Below are 21,286 nucleotides of genomic sequence, written 5' to 3'. Positions count from 1 at the left end.
TTTTATTGTTTGATTGTTTAAAAAAAAAGAAGAGAAAAAATGTCATTTTATTACAAGGGTTAATGTCAAGAAGAAGCATATTACAAGAATAGTTTAAATTTACAGAACAGTAATCTAAAGAAAGGAAGATGTTACAGATAATAGTAATGTATAGTGACATCTAGTGGGTCATCACTTTAACACATTCTGAGGTTTACCCATAATGCTACGCGTTGTTGTTTTGTATTCATTCAAATCAAGACACGATCTGAAACACAGGGCCCCATTCTGGTTCCTTGATGATGCCTGTACAAAAAAAACACTAAACGCGTATTGTTTTAATTTGCAGAATAATCCAAAACTACACTCATTCTTGGTAATATATATAAAATATTATTTAATGTTTTAATTCATTTTACATTTTTTTCCTTATTTTTTTGTTAACTAAATTATTATTTTTATATATACAGTGTTCCCTCGGTCATCGCGGTTAAAGGGAACCGGGACCACCCGTGATAAGTGAATTTCCGCGAAGTAGGGATTCCCCTTCAAAAATGCTTAATTTGAATTTAATTCAAAAAATATATTTATTTTATTTTTTTATTATTATTATTTATCCCCCCCCCCCCCCCCCGGTATACAGAACACCAAATAGAATACGGGTAGAGAGAGTGAAATTCATGTCATAACAAAAAAAAAACTAAAATATGTTGTTTCAATGTAATATTTGTATTATTATTATTTTTTTTCCAAAAAAAAATCTGCGAACCTCTAAGTCCGCGGTGTATATATGTATGTATGTATATATATATATATATATATATATATATATATATATATATATATATATATATATATATATATATATATATATATATATATATATATATATATATATATATATATATATATATATATATATATATATATATATATATATATATATATATATATATATATATATATATATATATATATATATATATATATATATATATATATATATATATATATATATATATATATATATATATGTATATAAATGAAATGATTTTATGTTTTAATTCATTTGACTTTTTTTTCCTTATTTTTTTTGTTAACTAAATTATTCGCTTCAGGTGTATGGCAAATGGTTAGTGTTATTTTTAAATTCAGAGAACAATGTGCAAATGCAGTTTTGCTGAATATGTGATTGTATTAAAAAAAATAGCTAATTTAACTTGTCGGGTGGGGATTTCCGGTAACGGGACGTCACTCAAGTGTTTTGACGTCATTTTACGTACTTCCCTTTACAGAGAAATGCACTTCACGACGTTGTGCTGTGAATGAGACAGAGGTTTGTTAATGTAATACTGTTACACATTTATTATAGTACTTGGGTAGTAGGGATGTTTTTCCAGAGCTATCTGCGTATAGAGCGTATTTGAATGTCAATGTTGGAAAAGACAGGTGGCAAAACGACGTGGTTCAAAATGAATGCAACGCGAAAAGAAACGTGTTAATCAGAATATTTATTAATAATCTATGCATTTTGAAATGCTGATTGAGTAAAAAATAACAAGTAAATTGTCACGGACTGCATATTGCTAAACCGTATTTTTATTGTAATACATAACATGTTATAGACTTGGGTTTTATCATAATTGCGTTCATTTAACACAATTTTATAACTTGGCTTGAAAAAATAAAGTTTATTTTTATTTTTTAAGTTCTTGGCAATACTTTGCATTGGTTTATATTTAAAGTAAGGTTCCTAGACAGATCTCATGTGAAAAATTAGAGTTGCAAGCAAAATATTTTGCAAGGAAAATTTCATTTTTATTCAGGGTCTGCAATCTGATTTAGGTTTATTACCCCCAATAGGAGGTAAAGGTTTGACTAACTAACACTGTAGTAGTTAGGGGTTGCGAGTTTGTGTGTGGTAGAAACAGTTGCAGTCACAGCCTCCCCCTGTCTAGATTTGCATCCTGTTTTATTAATTTGGTTCCCATTATTCCTTCTTTAAGCCCGGTGGTGCGAGTGGTTAGTGTGTCGGCCTCACAGCTTTGGGGTCTTGTGTTCAAATCCAGGTCACGTCCATCTGTGTGGATTTAGCATGTTCTCCCCGGGCCTGTGTGGGTTTCCTTCCGGTACTCCGGTTTTCCCCCACACTCCAAAAACATGTATGGTAGGCTGATTGGACACTAAAAATTGCCCCTAGGTATTGGTGTGAGTGTGCATGGTTGTCCGTCTCCTTGTGCCCTGCTATCGGCTGGCCACTGATTCAGAGTGTCCCCCGCCTCAGCACCCTCCGCAACCCTAATAATGATAAAGCGGTTCAGAAAATGAGATGACATGAGCATTTTTATTCCTTCTTTACTCCCTCTTACGGGGGGCGGCATAAACGGTGTCATACAAATCAGTGGCGGGCTGTCAGGGCCTACAAGGCCTTCTCTACTGGGCTAAGAAATATCTGAATCATTATATTTTGTCCATCAATAGTTATTAAATAATTCCAAATTGTCTGTTAGCTTCCTTTCATTGCTTTTCCCCCTGGTTGCACTGCTTCCAGATGTGAGCTTTCATATTGAAGCATTTAACCCAGGGGTGTCAAACATACAGTCCGCGGGCCGGATCCGGCCCCCCTGGTGGTTTGGTACAGCCCGGGGAAGAAAGCTGCATTGTATAAAAAAATGAATTTTCTTTGAAATGTGTAGTTCTTGTATTATCCGCCAGGGGGCGCAGTGTTTTAGTACGTGCAGACAACATGAAAGCAACACATACTTTATTTATGTTCTTATGTTATTCTCTTGTTCATAATATATTGTTCATAATGTAAAAGGACAATTCAGTGAATAAACATTTTGATAACTTACTCATTCTTTGCACTAATTATTAGTATTAGTGACTAATACAAAGGAAAAAAGTGGGCTTATTGTTAGTTCTAGGTAATTTTCCAATGAGTTTACTGGTCCAGCCCGCTTGATCTCAAATTAAGCTGTATTTTGCCCGCAGACCAAAAGGAGTTTGACACCCCTGATTTAACCAATCACATTTCAGCCATTATTTGTTGCCAAGGTCAGAAATCTGCCTCAAGGCCTTCACAATCAGTTCTGCAGGCTCTGCTGCATTAAACAATCGTCGATAAGACTGTTGCTTTAACCAATCAGATTTTGAGTTGGCAACACCACAATGCCTTGGCACAGACGTAGGGATACGTCATTGCCTTCTCGCAGGCGTAGGGATACCTCATCGCTTTCACCATCTATGATTGGCTAGTGATGGAGTGGATTAGCCAGAGCTACCAAACTGTATCAGAAGTGAGCTGTCCAAGCAAATATATTGTTGTGTTGATTTAAAGCCATTTTCTAGACGGACTTTTCAAGATAAAAAAGTTGGACATTATTAAGAAAGGTCGGACAGCTCCAAAGCAAGCAAATTTGTCACAACCGGGAACGAACATTTTCAGCATAAAAACGTAAAATCAAAAATACGACAGGACAGGCGCGACTTTCAGCATGAGCTTCAATGGCGAGAGAAAAGAAGGAAGAAAGAAAGGATGGATATTGTGTACAGTTAAAAAGTATTTTTGGTGAATAAAATATGGCTATATTCCTAAATAATATTTGAATTTTATGAGGTTATTATTGATTATTTTTTGTGTCGTATATATATATATATATATATATATATATATATATATATATATATATATATATATATATATATATATATATATATATATATATATATATATATATATATATATATATATATATATATATATATATATATATATATATGCAAATGGGAGTACAGTACTTAAAGTATTTACATTTATTTAATTCATAGATTATAGATATTAATACATTACAATCATTTCATATGCCTATAATTGTGGTATTTAATAAATGCACTTGATAATTGTACTTGTCTACTTGTATTTCTGTATATGAGCTAAAACATGTTAGTATATTGTAATAAAATTGAAACCCCTACTTTACGGGTTTTCTATTATTGCGACAATGTTTGGTCTATATTATCCGCGATATTCGAGGGATTACTGTATCTGTTGTGACAGAGTAGATCCAAACACAAACTCAGAAGTAGCAGTACAGATGAACGAGGCACTTAATTTACAATATAAGGCTGCACAACCTAGTTGGCGAAAAAACTAAGAAAGGCAAATACATTCACCTGAAATGTGGAGAACTAAGGAGGAACATCGGGCACACAGCGGTAGGCAAATGCAATCGTCTGGCAGCCATTGCCTGTGACCCGAGTTCCTAAATCAGTGGTCTCAAACCGGTCCTCAAAGGGCCGCAGTGGGTGCAGGTTTTCATTCCAACTAAACAAGGATACCTTTTGCAAGTGCAATCAGTTAATTAGAGCCAGGTGCTACTTATTTTAAAGACACCTGATTGGTTAAAATGTCGGCACTGGATCGGTTGGAACAAAAACCAGGACCCACTGCGGCTCTATGTGGAACCGGTTTGAGACCACTGTCCAAAATAATGGAGTAGTCCTGATACACTGCAGGTGTGCAGCTCTGGCCCCTCTACTCAGTCAACCAGGGTGGTGGAAAGGAGGAAATGACATGTCAGCCAGACAAGGACATGCTGACTGGTTAATGTTTCCTCACTGTTCTCTCTGTGCTTGGTTTCAGAACACCCTAACCCTTTTTGGTCTGGATGCATTTCTTTGAATAAATAACAATATAAACTACTAGTACAGGAGTACACCAAACTGACATATTACAACCTTTAAAACACTCAGATTTACCATCCAAGCATCTTAACGGGACACGCTAGAAACAAAACTTCAGCTCGATAAAAAAAAAAAATTGCAGTTAGGATTGTTCATTTGCATACATTATTTATAACCAATAGCTTTAAGAGATTATACAAATGTTTCTGACTGAAATCAACTGAATATTCAAATGATCCAGAGCAACAAGTAAAATGGGTGTATGTATGTAAAACTGGGCAATTTTACTAGAACTACTTTTACAGAAATTTCAAGGATAATTTAATCCTTCAGGTGTGACATGAAATTGCATGCCTTCCTTTTTATGCAAAGTTGAGAATGAATGCATTTCTTTGCAGATGAGTATAGAAGTGGAGAGGAAGTTTGTGGGGGATGCCAAAAGTCTGAAAATCCTGGAAGCAATTGGAGGTTTGTTTTTCTGTCATCTTTTTTTTTTTTTTATTTGAAGGGGGTCAAAATTTTTATTTTTTTTTGTTAACATACAACTGAGTCAGGAGTGCCTTCGAAGGTATCTTACGTGACATTTAAGTACTTTTTTTTAACTGCATGCCTTCAACATACCTACAACAGCATTTCGCCTTATTCAAACTGGATTCAAAGAATCTAAAAAGGGATTTCAGTAAGAGAATGTTAGAGAGGTTAATTACTATGAAAGAATAGCAAAATAATATGTGTTAATTCCTTTCTACAATTGGGAAACAAGGGCATGGACGATACCCATCAATAGGTAAGCCACATTTCCAGTGCACTACTGCTGGAATTTTGATGATCAGCACAATTTATGAAAGCTAAAATACAAAAAAAATACAGCAAGATGTTAATGGAGCTAACGCTAAGTCAGCATTGTGCCATGTCTTAAATTAGGACAAATAAAAATACGCACAGCAGTTATAAATGACTTTTTCTTCTGCTAATTATATTTGAAAAGTTTTTTTCAAGCTCTTTGGTTTATCTTTCTTATCTCTTCTATTTAGTTTTTGCTGGTCAGTACCAGTTCCAAGACCGATACTTTGACACCCCACAATTTGACCTCACCTTGAGAGACTTCTGGTTGCGTCAACGCAGAGGATGCTGGGAGCTCAAATGTCCACTTGCACCAGTCAAAGAGGCAAGCAAGTCTCAAAGAGAACCATCTGGAGCAGACAAACTATGCACTCGCTATCAAGAAATAACGAATGTGCCGGATATACACCTGAAACTGAAAGAAGTTCTTAAAAGCCTTGTCAAAAAGGAAAAAATCTTAACAACTGAGAGCTGCCAGACATTAATTAACCACGTTGGTCTTGGCATTCCAGGAATGAATAATGCCCCTGATATGTTTTGGGCAAGTGCGATGAATCTTGTATGCTTTGCAGAATTTACCACCATAAGGCGAACATTCACATTAGATGATGGGGTGCACATAGATCTAGATGAAGCAGACTTTGGCTACAGTGTGGGAGAGATAGAGGTCCTCATGCCAGAGGGAGGAGACATTCAGGCTGCTCTGGACAAGATTGGAAGAACCGCAAAGAAGCTTGGTAAGCTCACACCTAATAATTCATATCTAATGTTATCTAAATTAAGGGTGGGTACCTCACAACACGATATGAATTTATGATGGATGGTCATGGAGCTTTTCCCAGTAATTACGGGCACTTATCGGGAGACACCGATAATTGGTGGCTAGGCAATCATAGAGCACAAGGAGAAGGACAATCATTCACATCATTCATGCTCACATCATAGGTAGAGGCAATGTAGAGCCGTGGTCCTCAACCTTTTTCTCACCGCGATAGTAGGATCATTAACACTCACTGCTCCCCGGATTTAGAACTATTGGCAATACGATGCAGGCCCTTCTACTTATCTAGAAAGCTAACGATCATCATAGTGATGGCAATCTATATTCCTCCAGATGCAAACGCCAACACGGCACTTAACCTCCTGCTAACGGCTGTAAACAAACAGTAGCTTGACCACCCCCATGGAGTCTTTATTGTCGCTGGTGACTTCAACAAAGCGTGTTTAAAGACTGTTCTGCCTAAGTTTATTCAGTACATGAAGTGTCACACTAGAGGAGACAAAACTCTTAACTGCCCATGGTTATTCTTATTTTAAACATGCTTATAAAGCCACTTCCTTCCTCACCTGGCTGGATCAGATAATCTCTCCCTATCCCTCACCCCCGCTTACATTCCACTCCGGAGGCTAACAAGGCTACAAATAAAGATAATAAAAACTTGTCCAGAGGATGCCCTTTCTCAGCTGCAGGATTGTTTTTCCCGTACCAACTGGGAACTTTTCGAACACAACAACCTCCAGGACTACACGGACAATGTGCTTTCCTACATCAAAAAGGGCACAGAGAACGTCACCTTTAATAAACGGATATGGGTGTTTCCGAACCAAAAACCCTTGATGAACAAGGAGACACAGGCACTCATCAAATAACATAACACCGCCTTCAGATCAGGGGACAAGGTACAATACAGCGCTGCCAGAGCAGAGCTGAAGAGAGGCATTAAAGAGGCCACGGCAGCATATACAAAGAAAATTGAGGAGCACTTCACAGGAAATAACCCAAAGAGGATGTGGCAGGTAATACGACATATTACCAATTACAATAGCAATAATATGTCTGTTAACGCAGATGCCTCACTAGCTGAGGAACTAAACAGTTTCTTTGGCTGCTTTGAGACTGACATATCAGACCCAGTCTCAATACCCCCATCACCACCCTTCACAAGTACACTGAAACTTCAGGAACAGAAAGTGAGACTGGTAATGCGGTCTGTGAACACCAGGAAGGCTGTTGGCCCTGACGGAGTACCTAGGAAGGTGCTCAAAGTCTGTGCTGTCCAGCTGGCTGGAGTTTTCAAAATGTTCAATTGTTCCCTGCAACAATCCATCATTCAATCCTGCCTGAAATCTGCCACCATTATCCCTGTCCCCAAAATGCCAACCATTGACAGCCTGAATGACCTGTTGCACTCACGCCTGTGATCATGACGTGCTTTGAAAAGTTGGTTGCCGGCCATATCAGAATAGAATCCCTCACCAGTTTGCTTATAGACAAACAGGTCCACTGAGGATGCTATCATCATTGCTCTACACAACACTGAGCCACCTGGAGCCTCATGGGAACTACGCGAGGATGCTTTTCATTGACTATAGCTCAGCCTTCAACACCATAATACCGGACATTCTACCTGACAAACTCTCCCCCCTTAGACTATCCTCTTCCATCTGCTGCTGGATAAAGAACTTTAACCAACCAACCATAAATTGCTAGACTTGATCCCGACCTACCCACCAGTCTGACTCTATCATCAAATTTGTCGATGACACCATTGTGGTCGGACTCATCTCAGGAGGGGATGAGTCGACCTACAGAGATGAGGTCAACAAACTGTCGTTGTGGTGCTCGGTGAACAATCTCACACTGAAAACCACGAAAACTAAAGAAATAATGCTGGACTTTCGCAAACACAGCACAGATCAGGACTCACTCATAAAGTATAGAGTATGTGTAGAAAGGGTCCAGTCCTTTAAATTCCTGGGGGTCCATGTCACGGATAAGCTCTCCTGGTCTACAAACACCACAGCAGTTATCAAGAAGGCCCAGAGACGACTCCATTTCCTCAGGGTACTCAGGAGGAACAACTTGGACACTAGCTTCTGGGAACCTTCTATAGAGCCACTGTGGAAAGCATCCTGGCATACTGCATCACAGTGTGGTATTGTGGAAGCACTGTAGTGGACAAAACGGCCATGTAGAGAGCGATTAACACTGCCCAGAAGTGTGTCGGCTGCTCTCTGCCCTCACCATTGAAGACATTGCCAGTCCTCGTTACCTCAACAGAGCCAGGAACATCATCAGGGACCTATACCACCCTGGTCACAATCTGTTCCAGCCACTGCCCTCTGGCAGACGCTGTTGGTCTCATAAAATATGGACAAATCGGCTTAAGGACAGTTTTTGCTACATCCATCAGGACTCTAAACGTGCGGTAACATGACACACAATCCCTTCTATGTAATAACTTTGGGGTGAGGTAATATAAAAATACGTAGGACAGTGATCTGCCTACTACTGGCTGACTGAAGGTAAGTGAAAGACAGTGAGAGGTAAGTGATCCGCTCGTGGGTGATGCAATGTATCCATCACTGCAGAATGCCAAATTACGAGTCTGAAATTATTGTCACTTATTTGGGTCTTTTGCCGGGAAAACGCACCTTATGGAGTAGCACTACCAATTTTGTCATATGCAATTTCTGGGTATCATAACAATTAGGCTTTTGTTGAGTCAATGAGGATGACAAAGCCTATGTCCGATTATTGTTATTATTATTTCTCCAACAGTGGACCTTTTTTATTAACCTCTGTAGGTCCAAATGAGGCTTCAAATGAGTGTGAAAACAAATACATATATTTTTACATGATGTACTTTATGAGAAAAATGATGTCCACATCATAAGTGTACGCCAGGCCCTTGTAGTCCACAATTTAACATTGCAGTCTTGACAACCAAAAATGTGATATTCGCACATGTGGACGCCAGGTCATTGAAGGTTAAGCTTGCCAACTTCTTCGTCGCATTACCAGCTTTGTGGAAGTGTATACTTTGGGCTCTGGTGTCTTTGGATAGCTCTTTGGACTTGGCCATGTTACAAATTTGAGTCTTACTGATTATAGAGGCTGGTCAGGTGTCTTTATGCAGCTAAAGTCCTCAAAGTGGCGCATTTGATTCAGTGGCACTCAAGCTGCACAGAAGCAAAGAGGAAAAGACTGCATAGGGTGATAAACAGCCTAAAAGATCATCACCTGCCCCCTAACTCCCCTGTCCACCATCTACAAATCCTGGCGCTTTAGAAGCGCAAAGAACATCATTAGAGACAATGTACACATCCTGGCTTCCACCTCTATAACCTGCTGCCATCTGGGAGGTGCTACAGGACCATTACATCCAAAGCAAACAGACTCAAGGACATTTTTTCCCAAGAGCCATCACTATATCAACTCGAGTTCTACACTGAAGAGGATCTAATCAAGACAAATGTCTTATCTTGTACTTGCACTAAAGGTTCATAGCCTGCTTACTACTTTAGTCACTTTTGATACCTTTTACTTATTTATTTGATCCCTAATTCATGTTAACTACTTATCTATGCTGACTACTTATTTATTACTTATTTATTGATTATTTTGTATTATTTGATTTATTCTTTGTGCACTTCATGTAGAAGCTTTAAATCTCAGTAAACTTTACAATAAAAACATTCAATTCAACATTACATGGAGTAGACTTCTAAAGACACCCTAAAAGGTCTTTGTGGGTCAAAATTCTAGCTGATAGACAGGTGTTGAAATACTTAATTACAGCTGTATTACAAATAAAACGTTAAAAAAACTCACACTTCGTGATTTCTGGATTTTCTTTCTCAAAGTAAACATGGACCTACGATGAAAGTTTCAGACCCTTAAATGATTTAAAAGTTGTAGAACTTACAATATTCATGTTTAAATACTAGAACTGATTGTGTATGTCTGATATCCTCTATGACTATCGATTTGATTCCCTTCTTTTTAGGTGTCACTGGAGATCAAGGAGTTGATGGAAAATTGTCTGTTTACCTTCAAAGAAACTACCCAGAGCATTATGCAAGACTATTGAGTCAACACATCTTGTAAGTCAACGTCCAAAGTTGACTGTCTTGGCCAATATTTTCTTCTAGAATGTATAATTTCCATGAATTGAAAGTCAAACGATGCTTTTCATTTTTGTCATTGGAGCTTTTAGGAACACAACACAGGAATAAAAGCCCTATTTCACTTAGAAAATGCCCTAGTTACTGCTTTTCAATTCGCAAATAAAAATATGTTGTAACATCTTCTGTAAGATGTCATGGCCCAATCGCAGGGAAGCAGGCAAGGACGGAGGAGGTGGTGCTCAAACTGAAACTTAAATAACTTAAGGAGAATCATAGAAATTAACAAAGACTTAGGAATCAAATCACAAAACCAAACCTGTCAAGGGGGTTAGGGGAAAGCAAGTAACGAGGCACATGGAACGAGGTAAAAAGGAAACGTGGACGAACAAAAGAAGATGATCCGTCAAATGACATAACTGCAGTCCGGCGGCCATCCCGACCGGCCCATGAAGAGACGTGGGAGTGGCCCATCCGGCGGGCGTCCACGCCGGCCCATGACGAGGGAGTGGTCGGGCCAGCAGATGTGCGTGCCGGGCCGTGACGTGGGTGTGCCCGGTCCGGCAGATGTGCGCGCCGGCCCCTGACGAGGCATGGCCGGTTCGCTGGGAGTTCGCGCCGGGCCGTGAAGAGATGTGGGAGTGGCCGGTCTGATGAGTGTCCTCGCTGGCCCTTGACGAGGAGTGGGAGTGCCCAGTCGGGCAGGCATCCGTCCTTTAAGTGATGGCCGAGCCTCCTACCCTGAATAGACACCAGAATTTCAGAGGGCCCTGGAGAGTCACCGGCCGCCGACCCCCTCGTCCAGGGGGCCCGTAGAGTCGCCGCTGCCGGCCACCAGTTTCCTCCCACATTCCAAAAAATGCATGGTAGGTTGATTGGGCACTCTAAATTGCCCCTAGGTATGGGTCTGAGCAGTGGCGGGCCGTCAGGGCCTTCAAGGCCTTCCCTGCACGCCTAAGAAATATCTGAATCATATATGATATTTTGTCCATCATACCTGTTAAATAATTCCAAATTGTCTGTTAGCCTTCTTTCATTGCTTTTCCCCCTGGTTGCATTGCTTCCAGGTGTGTGCTTTCATATTGAAGCATTTAATCAATCACATTTCCGCCATTATTTGTTGCCAAGGTCAGAAATCTGCCTCAAGGCCTTCACAATCAGTTCTGCAGGCTCTGCTGCATTAAACAATCGTCGATAAGACTGTTGCAAATATATTGTTGTGTTGATTGAAAGCCATTTTCAAGACGAACTATTGCTCAATTTTTCTGTTTATAAATGGTACTGACGGTCGAACGATTCAAGTTGTATTCCCGTGCAACGCTAACCACTTTCTTACGCGCATCAAGCTTTATTATTGAAACATTCATTTCAAATGAAATGGCTTACCTCTTCCTTGCACCTCCCTCACTAGAAGCCTTTCATTTTTCACCAACCACATTGAATAATGGATGCACAAGATATTTAATGATAGAAATGAAAAATGTTCCGCATTGCAACAAACTGGGCAAAGGAAGATAGACTATGGGTGAGCTGAGCTCACAGCTTCAGGCGTCGGTATTAGCGGCGGAAAGAAGCACTACTCGGAAAAATGCGCGCAATGCAAAATTGAACTTACCAACATTTTTCGACAAACGCAATTTGCAGAAATGTACTGTTTATTAAGTTGAAAGTTTGTAAGTAGGGGAGCGTCGTCTGTACTTGTTGGGGTATTTTTTCGTGTTTCCTTGAGTAATGTTGCATATTTTTCGGTGTGCGTCTCCCCTGTTAAATTTGTGTTGTAGTTAATTTTGTTTTTTGAACAATGAATTTCTCATTAAAAACTTAATTTGTGCACTAGCACTTCCTTCTTTTCCTCTTCCTGCTACGGTGTTCAACTTTGCTCCACTGCAATGGCGAAATCATGACAGAAAACTCACAACAGTGGTCCCATGGAGAAGCTCCTGGATTACTTTTTTTTTTTTTTTTTTTACAGAATATGTCCTTTGTCAGCCCATTGTGGACTCCTTCCCTATGGATGACAATTTATTGGTGAATACCTACTGGGATTCGTGTTTGGCGATGTACTTGTTCCTTCTCGTAGTGGTCTGCGGCAAAGCCCAGGTAGGGGTTGTATCCAGCCAGTAAATCCTCGCCAAAACGCCGAGGAAGACGGCGTGCGGGCCATCGGCAGGGCCACCCTGCTCGCTCGCAGGTGGCGGCATCCGCCACGGCAGGAGGAGCGGGGAGATTATTGATATTCGACCTCCCGCCAGCCGTGTGCCAACCTCAGACGCCAGTCCATTTATGGCCCAAGATTTTTTTCCCCTTCGGAAACGCTGAGGACATTGTTCGGATCGGCGGCTAGGCCACGCTGTTTTCCCGGAGGCGGCGGCGTGCACGCGCCGATGGAGGAGGAGTGGGGAGATATTCGACGACCAAACTTGCTCCCCGTTCTCCTGTGCAAGATTCCGGCGGCCGCTCTCAAGCATTGGACTCCTTCGATCACTCTCGAGCATCAGACTGCGGTGGCCGCTCTCTAGTGTCGGCTCTCGATCCTCCGTCCCGACGCCCCACTTTTGAACACCCGACGGCGGCGACTCTGATGACGGCAACCCTTGGGAGACAAAGTTGGAAACCTTCACGTGGTGTCTCCTGAGAGGCCGCTCGCTGCGGCCTGCGAATTCCAACAAATACCACTCAGAGCTGCCAACAAGGACCGTGGCACCCTACGTTTTTCATCCAGCCGGAGACATTTGACTGCCCCTCACCTCCGACTACCCCCCGGATGAAATAATCCGCGTTCCAGTGGCAGCTCTAGCGCTATCTGAGGGCAATCCTCAGGCGCTTGTAGTGCAAAAACAAACAAACAAACAAACGGCAACCCTTTGTGCTTCTAACTCTAGGCGGCCTTCGACCATTTGTGCTTCCCATTCGAGGTGACCTGTGACATGAGTGCAAATGGTTTTCTGTCTCTCTGTTTGCCCTTCAGTCAGTCTAGGTTGTAGTTTGCATTTAATAGTCTGGAATGTATTTTGTTATGCGTCATATTGATGACAATTAGAATATTCATGGGTCGCATCAGCATTAAACAATTAATTTGAACTAGATGAGGTTCCTTTCTAGTGCTTTGAACGCATACAAATTAGGAGAACTTAAAATTTAGGAACTTGTCATTGCAATTACAGTATATCCCTTGAATATCGCGGATAATGTAATCAAAAAACCACGAACAATAGACCCTATTAATACTGCCATACTACACATTTCATCCATATAAAAAATACAAGTACACATTATCAAGAGGTATTGTGGAATTATATCTAATGTATGGCATTATACGTTATAGAATAGAGATTTGGAACTACTGTTTGAACCGAGTTGTGTAAGCGCCCGCTAGTCATGAAAAACATCCTGTGTTAACATGAGCAGGAGTCCGGCTGACCTGCCAAGAAAGGCCTTGGACGATGTGTTTTTGCTAAAACGATGATGAAAGAGTGCAGCTGTCTCGTGTTTTCCACTGTACCGTGTTCAGCTCAGCCTATAAAATACTCCCAAGTTTTGCAATTGAGCGGGTTTTTCTGCTGTCCAAAACCAGAACGTAGAGTGCATTTTGGTCAAACTCTGATAATTGGCGTCATGAAACCAGGAGCCGAGGGGTAAAACGTTGAATGCTGACTGCTCCGTGCACCCCGTGTTGCGAATCTCCAGCCATAAAAGGTAAGATTTCTTACCTTTCCATATGTGTGAGTGGCTGGCTTGAATTCTAGTTTTAATTATAACAACTATAATTATAACTTCCTCGGCAAAAAATTACCTATGTTGAAAAAGATAGGGAAGACCTCACTCTCATTGAGACCAAAAAAGTCAGTATGTTTTAGCAAAAGACTGGTCCTGTCATGATTTAAGTCGTCGGTTCCAGTGAAGTGAACCCAGGATACGGGAAAACAGGAAAGCAAGATTTGCTGGGGAAAAACTTGTCACACCTATAAACACACCGTGTGATAGGATACAGTCTCATTTGCAGGTACATTTTCAGTTTTTTGTCAATACATTGGACGCCTCATCCGATAAAGCACTAGCATGACACTAGGCTAGCATATGTTATGCTTGCCGCTAGCTCACCTATGTTATGCTAACCGCTAGCTCACCTATGTTATGCGAAACGCTAGTGTACCTATGTTATACTAGCCAGTCGCCTACCTATGTTGCGCTGGAGCCTTACCCAGCTCTTGTCGTGCTAGAGGTGGGGAACAGCCTGAATCGGTGGCCAGCCGATCACAGGGCTCAAGGAGATGGACAACCATGCACACACTCACCCATACCTAGGGCAATTAAGCGTGTCCAATCAGCCTATAATGCATGTTTTTTTTCCAATGTAGGAGAAAACCTGCGTACTCGGTGGAAACCCACGCAGGCCCAGGGAGAACATGCAAACATCCGACAAAATGGAGACAAACACCATACATCCAATGGCGGGTTGTCAGGGACTTCAAGGCCTTCTCTGCTGGCCTAAGAAATAACTGAATCATATATTATATTTTGTCCATCAGTACTTATTAAATAATTCCAAATTGTCTGTTAGCTTCCTGTTAGGTTCATCAATAATTATACCTTCATATAATTATAAAACAATACAGGGGGACATCTGATTAATTATAAAACATTTAATTAAATTGCCATCTCATGATATTCCTGCAAGAGAGAATTCATTTTGACATCGTCCTTGTCACAAAGGAAATTCTGGCCAGTGGTAATTGCTCCTGCCCATTTAAGGCCATAAATCAATACAATTACAAGGTTATTGATTAATCCAATTGTGTAAGCAAAAACAACACCTGTAACAATCATCGCATATCAGGTATTCAATAATAACAATAAGGTCGTAACTCAAAAACAACTCCATTGGAAATTAAGCAAATATATTGTTGTGTTGATTTAAAGCCATTTTCAAGACAGACTTTTCAAGATAAAAAAAGCTGGACAACTCCAAAGCAAGCAAATCTGTCACGACCGGTAACGAACATTTTCAGCACTAAATCCAATACAAACGTATGCCAGAAATACAACAGGACAGGCTCGACTTTAAGCATTAGCTTCAATGGCGATAGAAAAGAGGGAAGAAAGTAAGGAGGATGTAGATTGTGTACAGTTAAGGATTTTTTGGTGAGTAAAATATGGCTATATTCCTAAATAATATTCTATTTGTATGAGGTTATTATTGATTCTTTTGATGTGTTGTTGGATTGAAGGCGTCGTTAGAAAATGCGGTTTTGAGAAAACAATTGCAAATGTATGGCTCTTGGATGTTAGTTACCATGCTCGTTTTTTTTATTTGGGCCGCGATTTTTCCCCCAAAAATTATTTCTGAGAATGGGTGTGTGCTTTAGTGTGCTTCTTCGTTAATATCTGACAAAATGGAGACAACACCGTACATCCGATTTGAATGCGGTTTTGAACAAACAATTGTAAGGCTCTAGGATATTACCGTGCTGAATTTTTAAATTTGAGCTCCAGTTTTTCAGAAAAATGTATTACCGTATTTTATCGCATATAGCCGCTTTTGTCAGACAAAAAAATTAATACTGAGGTTACGGCTTATAAGCGCATAAAAACAAGTCATTCATAAAAACTAAATTGATGGCGCTGCGGCGCGATGACATCATGACAAAATGGCGCCGTTGCGTCGGCGCGTGATGTCACAACGCAAGCGAATTCGGCTGATACTTTCATTAATTTAAAAATAGAGAACAAATAAACAGATAAAATGCTCAACAAAATTTATTTTTGCAGATGATTACATAACATTACCAATCAGTGCTGCTGATGGTGTTTTTGTACATGGCCAGAAGTGGCCATTAAAGTGGCAGGGAGGTCTGGCACCATGTAGTTCCTTGAGCACCTCCTCTTTTTGCATTCTTCATAGGGGATGGAAATAAAGAACCGCTAGTTCAGCACGTCGATCAAAAAATAATAATTGTAAAGCAGAAAGCCCTCCACAATGAGGATGTGAGTCTCCTCATTCTGGTCAGACTTTGGGAGTATCTCCGTGTCCAGGGTGTTATTGACGTCATGAGACTTTAAACTTCACCGGATTCTCCAGCCACACATAGATGCTGCTCATCATGGCGTCCATGTCCAGTGCAGTGTTGACATCATACTGCTTAAAGCCATCTTCCACTTCAATCTGATCTTGGGGCTTGAAGAAGTCATCTTGGTGTATCACAACAGTTGGGCAGGATTCTAATCAGCCTGTTGGAATTTATATATGTTGATTACAAAATATCACATTTTATTTTACACTAAAGTAGGGTTCGGTGAATGCGCATATGAAACTGGTGGGGTTCAGTAGCTCCAACAAAGTTAAGAACTACCGGTCTAGTATATGTCATCGTATATCTTTAACCTACACAAGAGACTAAAGATGGAAATTAGCCGTCGGCTACAATCTTACATGTTCATTAACAAGGAATACAATATGTGCAGTTCCTTATTAAATAAATCAAAGTCTAACAGCTTGCTTTTTCAATTAAAAATCCAATTTATAGATTAATAATTTCTTACTGTTATTAGAACCTAATTTCTTCAATATCTCCCAGTACATTTGGCGCAATGACCCCAAATCAACACGAGTGGGCTAATACCTTTTGTTTTTTGTACAACTTTTAAACGACACACTGCTTTATTATTTATTTATTTATTTATTACTGTTATTAATTACTCTTAATTTCTCCAATAGCTCCAGGCCGTTGCACCTATTTAGCCCAAATCAAAACAGGTGATGGACGATTACTCCGTGTTTATCGTACACCTTTAAGTTTAAAAAAAAACTCACTTTATTGATGATTCAATTATTACTGTTATTAACATCTAATTCGTTCAAAATCTCCCAGGCCATTTGACGTATTTAAACCAAACCGACACTGATTACGGATTATACCCCCCCCCCCCCCCCCCACCACTGCTTTGTTGTATGTATATCTTTTGGTTTTTCATTTAGAAATTCTATTCATTCATTTGTATTTAATTGATTACGCTGTACTCGAACTGCATTGTGACGTAATCATTGGTATTTCATTTAATGTACAAAAAATCATAGGCGTTATTTTAATTCCTTAACTATATTTAAAGAGTGGCGTTTCATTAAATTAAATTGCAAAGCAGGATTTGAATGAGAGGTCCACTGCGCGAAACGCTCGACTGGTATTCGGCAGTGACGTTGTCGAGTTTTTTTATTCCCCTCGTTCATACTCACGCCCGTCGTTTCCTGCCCTTGCCGTAAAACCAGAAGTAAGAGGGCAATTGAAAATGAAGTGCGGCTGGATTTACTTTGGAGAGCGAAACGACGGCTCACTTGACTGCAGTTGATCTATCGAGTGGACGATTGATGAAGCCCCTTGCTGCCAATTTTGGGAATATATTTACCAACCAAAAGGTGCTTAAAGTTTGCTCTCAACGAAATACCATAAGAACGCTGTCAAGGAGATCGTTTGACAACTAAACGGTAATGCGGATGTCGTTAACATCGAGGCTAACTCATCCGAATATCAACTCGCGATGTAGGAGCACGATAACCACAGTAAAAATGTTGTTTCCATTTTTTGTTTTTTTTGTAACAAACATGCCGAATGAAGATGTTGCGAGCAGTCTGGTTGTCAACTGGCCACCTTGAAGCTACATGACGACGTATTACATTGGTCCTGGCTGTCCACTAGGTTTTTGCGCTTTGACTATGTTTTCATTTAAATTTGGAGCTGAATTAAGATATTTCCTGCAATAGGAGTCGTTTTATGCTGTAAGGTTAACTGAAGAACTACGATAGTTGCTTGACAATTCTAGTCAAATTATTTTTAAACATGTTTTGTAAATACAAAAATCTCCATAGACCTGATACCAAAATCAAATTTGAAGTATTTCCCTTCAATTTATACTTTTTATACTTATTTTTTTGCATGGCAATGCGCTCTTAACATAACATAAACACATTTAAATGAACTTGGACTACGATGTAGACACTAAAAAATAAGTTTAATCTTACCTACTATGAAGACCCGAATAATCCTAATCCTAATGCCTACGATTATTTTTTCAACTCAAATTTTCGCATGCCTACGATTCTTATTCGGGTGTCTACGATTATTAATTTTTCCCTCAATTATGTCCATGCAGCAGCACCGTTGTTCTATGTCATTAACTTTCTATGTGTAAAACACATGTGCTGTTTTTACTAATGTACTAGTACTAGTAAGAACGTGCAATTGCCCCTGGTAGAGTTGCAATATACATAATTACAATGTATTGGTAGGCCTAATATATACGAGTGTAATACCACTTTGCAACACGATTATCCGTCACAAAATTATCTCGTGCCTACTAATATTCATTATTTTTGGAATTTTCCACTGCCTACTATTATTCCGGTGCCTACTATTATTAATTCATTTGGAATTTTCTACTCCCTACTATTATTCCAGTGCCTACTATTATTCGGGTCTTCATAGTAACTCTAAACTTAGTTCTAATTTTGTTTGACATCTTGATACCATTAGTTTTATTTGCTCCGCCTCACCCCTGACTTTCAGAGCAACCTATCGAGGGTCGTTTGCTTTTGTATTCCCTTCGAAATATTCCAAAAATTCTGCACATAAATGTCCTCCCGAAAGGATTATGCACGATCACTTGCCAACAAGTATTATATACGCCATTTGCACTGACTAACGGGAAAAACATTGAAAAAAATGCAATGCTCCGCCCAGTGCTCTCAGAGACATTACAAAGAGGGAGTTGCGACCACAGAGACATTATACGAGGGAGTTGCGAGGAGAGAGACAGTGCGCATGATGTTCTTATGAGCAGCCTCTCGTGTCCACTGTTTACTCGTAAATCAAAATGTCTCGTATCTTAAGATAAATAACGGCTCATATGTCGGGGCACTCGGAGGTTGAGGTCCCACAGTACTTGAAAATGTTTAGGGTTCCTGTCTTGTTGAAGGTGCAACATCAACTTTGTCACTGATTCTTGAATGTTTTTCACAAGTATCTGCTAATACTAACTCAAATCCATGCTACCTTCAACTTTTAACAAGATTGCCAGTATCTGCACTGGCCACATTGCCCCAAAGTTATAGAACTAACACTAAATTCTACTGTTGATAGCAAGTGTTTGTCTTGGAATGCTTTGTTCTTCCGCTATGCATACCGTCCCATGTTATGTCCAAATATCTCAATGTTAGTTTCATCATTCCACAGCACCAAAGAGAAACTGGCTTGTCCAAATTTGTTTTAGCATACCTCGACTCTGATGGTGGCATGTGCCCAGAAAAGGCTTGTCTCTCAAACAGCATCTCCTTGTGCAAAATGCGCTTAATAGTTGAGTTATGCACATGTGGTATGACCTTCTGCAGCAAGATCTTGTTGTAGCTCTTTGGAACATGTCTGTGGGTTGAGTTTGACTATTCTCAACATCCTACTCTGCTTATCTGAGATTTTTCTTTTTTTTGTCATTTGCTGATGTAGTTATTTTAGATTAGGTTTGATTAGATTAGAACTTTATTTCTTCCCGTATTCGGGACATTTCCTTGGTTGCTGTAGCAAGGCAGACACAGAAGACATTGCAGACCTAGATAAAAACGAGAGCCACACAGTGAGTCCACTTTCAAGCTGATCTGCACAGCCCCTCAGTAGTCTGTAGGTTTTAAAGATCACCATTCTTGCCTAGATCCTCCTAAGCTGTCCTAGCAACCACCGGCATCTCCTCCATCTGACCGGGGAGAGATCTCACACTCCCATAACAATGATGGAATGCTCGGTTTAGAGCGTTGCCTCTTCTCGCGGCACTATCGTCCACTGCTCACAGCTGATGCCACTTGCATGACAGCGGAGGCACGGCTGAATGGCTCCAATTATAACTTGGTCTACTAATACCAAGAAACCTAGTTACGTGATGGGTAAGGTCGAGTTGCAAAGGTCGCTGAACAACAAAGCAAAACGCACAGAGTACAAAGCAAAGTATATGGGAAAGCATTAAGAAATATTAAAATGCAAATAAAAAGATAGAAAAGCAGCAAAAACACAAAACGAGCAAAAGCGGAGCAAGAACGAATACAGATAAGAAAGACATCGTAGAGAGAAAAACTGGAACCACACACAAGAAGTCTTACACAAGGTGGGTAATTTCTCCACACTGAGACTGAGGTTGAAAATATGCAGAGTCAGTCTTCCAAGCCTATCCACACAGTCCCTCAGTATAGCATGGAGCTGCAGAAACATCAGTAACAGAGTTCAACACCCCTCAACTTCGTTTCCGGCCTGGTAAGCGCCGACAGCCCTTGCATCTTATCGGGGAGGGATCTCACTTTCCTCTTTTCCCGGCACTTTTGTCCAGTGGCATCGCGTTGTTGCTCGTTCTGCTGCATTATATTCACAGCTAATGCCATATGGATGACAGCGAAGGCACGGCTAAATTGTTCCAAAAAAGAACTAGCAGAAAGAAGCCAAGGTAACAGAACAAAGAAAGATGTAAAAACATTAAAGTAAACAGTATAAAGTACAAAGTGAAGTAAAAAGGATTGTATTAAGAAATATTAAAATGCAATTAAAAAAAAGATAGAATGACTATTACACGAAAAAAAATAAGAGTGGACAGAGCTACTGCCACCAGTAGCAAAGCCTGCAGAACTGATTGTGAAGGCCTTGAGGTCGATTTCTGACCCTGGCAACAAACAATGGCTGAAATGTGATTTTTTAAATGCTTCAATATGAAAACACATCTGGAAACAGTGCAACCATGGGGAAAAGCAATGAAAGGAAGGCAACAGACAATTTGGAATGATTTAATGAGTATTCGTGGACAAAATATGAAGGCCCTGACGGCACAACACTGCCACACAGAAGAT

At 40.1% G+C, this 21,286-nt stretch overlaps 2 protein-coding genes across 11 annotated transcripts in view; both read left to right on the top strand.

Moving 5' to 3' along the window:
* The first annotated feature begins 1,216 nt into the window (after positions 1-1,216).
* Positions 1,217-12,999, top strand: thtpa (thiamine triphosphatase). 4 transcript variants are annotated; one of them, XM_077735687.1, is made up of 5 exons: positions 1,217-1,315; positions 5,064-5,133; positions 5,700-6,245; positions 10,299-10,395; positions 12,389-12,999. In XM_077735687.1, exons 2-5 carry the CDS (start codon positions 5,064-5,066, stop codon positions 12,432-12,434), a joined length of 759 nt encoding a protein of 252 aa, XP_077591813.1. In that variant the 5' UTR covers positions 1,217-1,315; the 3' UTR covers positions 12,435-12,999. The 4 variants fall into 4 exon arrangements, with proteins under 4 accessions (XP_077591813.1, XP_077591814.1, XP_077591815.1 ...); XM_077735688.1 differs by lacking the exon at positions 12,389-12,999 and adding an exon at positions 10,502-10,549; XM_077735690.1 differs by lacking the exon at positions 1,217-1,315 and having other exon boundaries at positions 5,700-5,833; positions 6,081-6,245.
* Positions 13,000-13,888: 889 nt separating this feature from the next.
* dcaf11 (ddb1 and cul4 associated factor 11) overlaps positions 13,889-21,286 on the top strand; it is a 51,752-nt gene continuing 44,354 nt past the window's right edge. For 2 of the 7 annotated variants that reach the window (XM_077735686.1, XM_077735685.1), the window contains exon 1: positions 17,535-17,896. Coding sequence is in view for 3 of the 7 variants with exons in the window: in XM_077735681.1 (XP_077591807.1) it covers positions 14,064-14,112 (49 nt within the window). In the remaining 4 variants the exon portion in view is untranslated. Of the gene's footprint in view, positions 14,113-17,534; positions 17,897-17,922; positions 18,108-21,286 lie in introns of those variants that run through there. The other 5 variants (XM_077735682.1, XM_077735680.1, XM_077735681.1 and 2 more) reach the window with 4 other exon arrangements.

This window comes from Stigmatopora nigra, chromosome 16 (genome assembly GCF_051989575.1).
Source record: "Stigmatopora nigra isolate UIUO_SnigA chromosome 16, RoL_Snig_1.1, whole genome shotgun sequence".
In the NCBI taxonomy this organism is placed as follows: Eukaryota; Metazoa; Chordata; class Actinopteri; order Syngnathiformes; family Syngnathidae; genus Stigmatopora; species Stigmatopora nigra.
The sequence above is the reverse complement of the archived record's forward strand: the minus strand, read 5'-3'. Positions and strand labels throughout refer to the sequence as shown.